At 34.0% G+C, this 4,277-nt stretch overlaps 1 protein-coding gene across 1 annotated transcript in view; it reads right to left on the bottom strand.

The window, feature by feature from the left end:
• Positions 1 to 2,027: 2,027 nt before the first annotated feature.
• LOC108685677 (puromycin-sensitive aminopeptidase) overlaps positions 2,028 to 4,277 on the bottom strand; it is a 4,566-nt gene continuing 2,316 nt past the window's right edge. Inside the window, exon 4 of the mRNA XM_018190576.1 lies at positions 2,028 to 4,276. Within this exon, the coding sequence (XP_018046065.1) occupies positions 2,211 to 4,276 (2,066 nt within the window). The 3' untranslated portion in view covers positions 2,028 to 2,210. The remainder of the gene's footprint in view (position 4,277) is intronic.

The following is a 4,277-nucleotide window of genomic DNA, read 5'->3' as shown; positions in this document are numbered from 1 at the left end:
GTGAAATAAACAATCGTCTATTATATAGACTGTAGATTGTAATTTGTACATATTATGGAATTACATACTATAAGTTCTGTATAGAATTATAAGGCTAGTGCGATCATTATGAAATGTCATTGAACAGGAGTATTTTTATTCTCTATTATCAGTAACACATAATAACGAAACGCAAGAAATATCTGAAAAGTTGTTCAAGAGATATTTAAAAATTTTAAAGCGTCTGTGACGTTTACAAATTTTTTAAAAACATTTCAAAAACTTGGAATTTTCTAAATATCTCGAAGTTTAAAATTTCTTTATGAATACTCCATTTAGACACGGTACTTAATATAATTACCTACTTTATAAATTTCAAGATACAATTATTTAAATTAGAATATCATTAAAATGAAAATCATTCCATGAAATAGTTAAGTCACATCGGTTAAATAAATAAAAATGCGTAAACAACTTCTTGTTGAATGATTCATCAAAGTTTAACGTGTGTTTATTTTGAAATGGAATTAATAACTCTCTTTCATAAAAAAAAGATGTTATATAATATGTTTTTTACACGAATAGATTTTTTACACGAATACTGGTATAATTGATACTGGTATAATGGATAATTCATTTATATATCGAGAGCATACTTTTGACTCATGTAATATATGAGTAAAACAACAATATAAAAGCAATCAACCTTCAACTGGCTCTTTTTAAATTATATCTATGTATATATATATAAATCATATTTTAAATAGATTTTGTTTTAAATATTACTATAGAAGATTATTGAAAAACTAAGTTTTGATATGATATTGTTTCTTTTCATATAGTACATGAGAGATATCAAAGTGGCAATTCTAAATTTTTTCTTATAAATGGTGAATTTAAAATGACGAAATCTAATGATGATTAATTAAGAATAAAACAATAAGACCACTGTAAAAGTGTTGAATTAAGATGATTTATCGATGAGGTATAATAATTGTATATATAAAACTGTATTTTCTTCCATTTGTTTTTCTTTCACTCAATACTAGTCAACATTAAACAAATTAGTATTTTTATCAAGCGTGCATACACGTGATTTGTCGAACTACACTAGTTTACAGCAAAAAAATTCTTTAAACCAGACAAGATGTTTCTTACAGATTTTTCAATATTGAAAATTCGATATTGCAAACCAAATTTGTCCAGCACGTCAGATTTAAAAAATAATTGACCATTAATTTGCAAAAAATGGCTTTTTTGCAATTATTGATATTTTTTGTAAAAAAAAAGTTTATTTAAAATTCTGATTAGAAGTCATGAATGTATTGTTCCTCCTCTATAAAATATATTTTTTAAATGCAATATCTTACTTTTTAACCGTGTTATGAAGCATTTAAAGATAGGATTTTTCTAAGATAGCAAATTTTCCGTCTAAGACAATAAAATATATATTTATAATTTCTAGTGTGTTGCACTATCGACACATAGTATAATTTATCGTGATTTCTAAATTTTATATATGTATATATGTATATATACATATGTACATACTCATAGTGTCTCATTTTAATTAGTCACTACGATTATTTCGGGAAAAAAAAAAAAAAAAAAAAAAAAATTAAAAAGATTTTTCGAATAAAAGTTGTATGATTTTTATATGTGTATTATTAACACACTAGAAATTATAAGTATATATATGACTTCAGTCATAGGTAAAAAATTTGCTATTTTAGAAAAATCCTATCTTTGAATCTTAAGACGTAAAATATCCTATCTTTGAATCTTAATACGTAAAACATGCTACATAAAACGTGAAACATTGAAAGAAAAAAAAATGCATTTTATAGAAGATGAATACATTCATGACCTCTAATCAGAATTTTGAGATAACTTAACAAAAGAATGTTAAATACCATAAAAAAAATCATTGTGTATATTAAGTCAATTATTTCTCAAACGTGTTAGAAAAATTTAGCTTGTGACATTACGTTTCAGAATTCAAAAATCTGTAAAAAATACATTGTCCGATTCAAAATAATTAAAAAAAGTCTTGTAAACTAGTGTTATTTATTATTATTTCGTACACAAGAAACAAGTCTGTATCTAAGTAACGTTCTTTCACAATGTCAAGCAGTACCATAAGATATTCGCATAGTAAAATTATGCGAGATCGAATTATGCCAATGTCCTATTAAGATATAACGGAGAGAAAAGATAAGGAATTATCTTTACTAGACTTGAGTGGTTAGATATTTTCTGATGGAGTCTTTTTCTCGGTTGAGCCATGCAGCATTCAATCTAATGGACTCCACGCACTGTTGCACCGTTCTTTCGGTGCCTGGAGTCGGATGACTCTCGAAGAAGCTCTCTACATCTTTGGCTTGTTCTTCGGTGACAAAATTCTCTGTTGTGAATTTTACCAGCCGTGCCAGCAAGAAGCCGCCTTCGTAACGATCCAATAGAGTCTTCCATTTCTCCTTGAAGAAATTCCATGCCATGAGACGTCCTTTGTATGACAAACTCACGGACATGATGGCAAAGACTGTGTCTTGAGCACGGACCTCCTCGCTCATGGCGAAGTCCAGAACTTTTCCTAGCAGAGTTTCATCTTTGATTGCACCAAGCGCTCGCAGAATTCGCTCTTTTTCTTCTTGAAGATCAGCCTCTTTGTACAATTTCAACATAGTAACATAAGTATTGGCATCACCCACGGAAAGTACAGCTCGATAAACTGGACTGCGCAAATCAGCAGCGAGTGTCGTTGTGCCATTTACGTGCAGCTCGAATCTTCTCTTCGCTTCTTCGATAGTATCTTGATCATTTAATGCTGCCATGCGGCCTAATACAAGAGATCTGAGTAACGTATTTAAATGACTTTCATTTGGTTTAGGATCCCAGCCTAATCTGACATTAACTTCACGAAATAGATTACGTCCAAACGCTTTGAGAGAATCCTCGAAGTCTAAGTGAGAAATGAGAATACCGATTTTACTTAAGATATTCACTATAGTGGACCACACGGTGTAGTTGTCCTCGTGCAGAAACGCCTGCATTAATTCGAGTACTTCTACCGTGGATGCGTAACCCGCCTGTACCATTGCAAAAAGATCATCCAATAAGCCTAATCTGTCCAGAGGAGGTAATGTATGATCTTTAATTGCTGGTAATAGAAGTGACAGAGCGGACTGACTGTAACGAGTCCGATAGAAGCCAATTGTTCCAGGATTGATCTTTAGCCATGTGCCCTCGGGAACGTTTTGGATTACAAATTCCTTGGTTTTTGCATCTAATATGCCGTCAAATATTGTTTTGTTCGGATCTTGTGAAGAGCTTACGCTTATTGGTATGAGCCATGCATTATCCGCATTGTTATCCACCGATCCATCGGCCAGGAATCTCTCTTGAGACAATGATAAGATCCTATTGTTGCCTTCTTGACGATAGTCAACTTTGACAACGGGGAAACCCTGTCTCTTGGTCCATGACGACATCACCTTACGTACAGCCTTATTACTGGCCTCTTCCAACGCGGCCCAGAGATCTTCGGTTTCCGCATTGGCGTAGCTGTGTCTCTTCAGATATAGATTCATACCCTTTCTAAAATCGTCATCACCTATATATGCATGCAACATACGAATCACAGAGGCGCCCTTGTGATACGATATGTCATCAAAGATTTCGTCGATCTCCGACGGGTGACCGACTGGTACCTCGATTGGATGACTGTTTTTCAAAGCATCTAATTCCAATGCTCGTATGTATGTGTCCGTTACAAACTGCGTCCAGATATCATACTCTGGGAACAAATGTGCAACACACAGAAACTCTACGAACGATGCGTAGCCTTCATTTAACCATAGATGCGTCCACCATTCCATTGTCACGAGATTACCGAACCATTGATGTGCCAACTCGTGTGCTACTATCAACGCGATCCACTGTTTGCGTACCGCCGACGTATTCTGCGGATCCACAAGTAAACAGGTCTCGCGATACGTAACGAGTCCCCAATTTTCCATAGCGCCAGACGAAAAATCGGCAATCGCTATGAGATCGATCTTCGGCAAGGGATACGCGATACCAAAGTAAGTCTTGTAGTAAGGCAGCACCTTGGTGGCCACTTCTAGAGCAAACTGGCCCTGTTCTTTCTTAGATTTGGGCACATAAACTCGAACTAACACACCATCACTAGACATGTCCTCTATGTAATCGAAATCGCCTACTACTACAGCCACTAAGTACGTTGACATAACAGGCGTTCTTTCAAAAGTCAATGTCTCGCAGTTCCCATTTGTAAC

This window comes from Atta colombica, unplaced genomic scaffold (genome assembly GCF_001594045.1).
Source record: "Atta colombica isolate Treedump-2 unplaced genomic scaffold, Acol1.0 scaffold155, whole genome shotgun sequence".
Classification (NCBI taxonomy): domain Eukaryota; kingdom Metazoa; phylum Arthropoda; class Insecta; order Hymenoptera; family Formicidae; genus Atta; species Atta colombica.
This window is presented reverse-complemented; position numbering and strand designations above follow the sequence as displayed.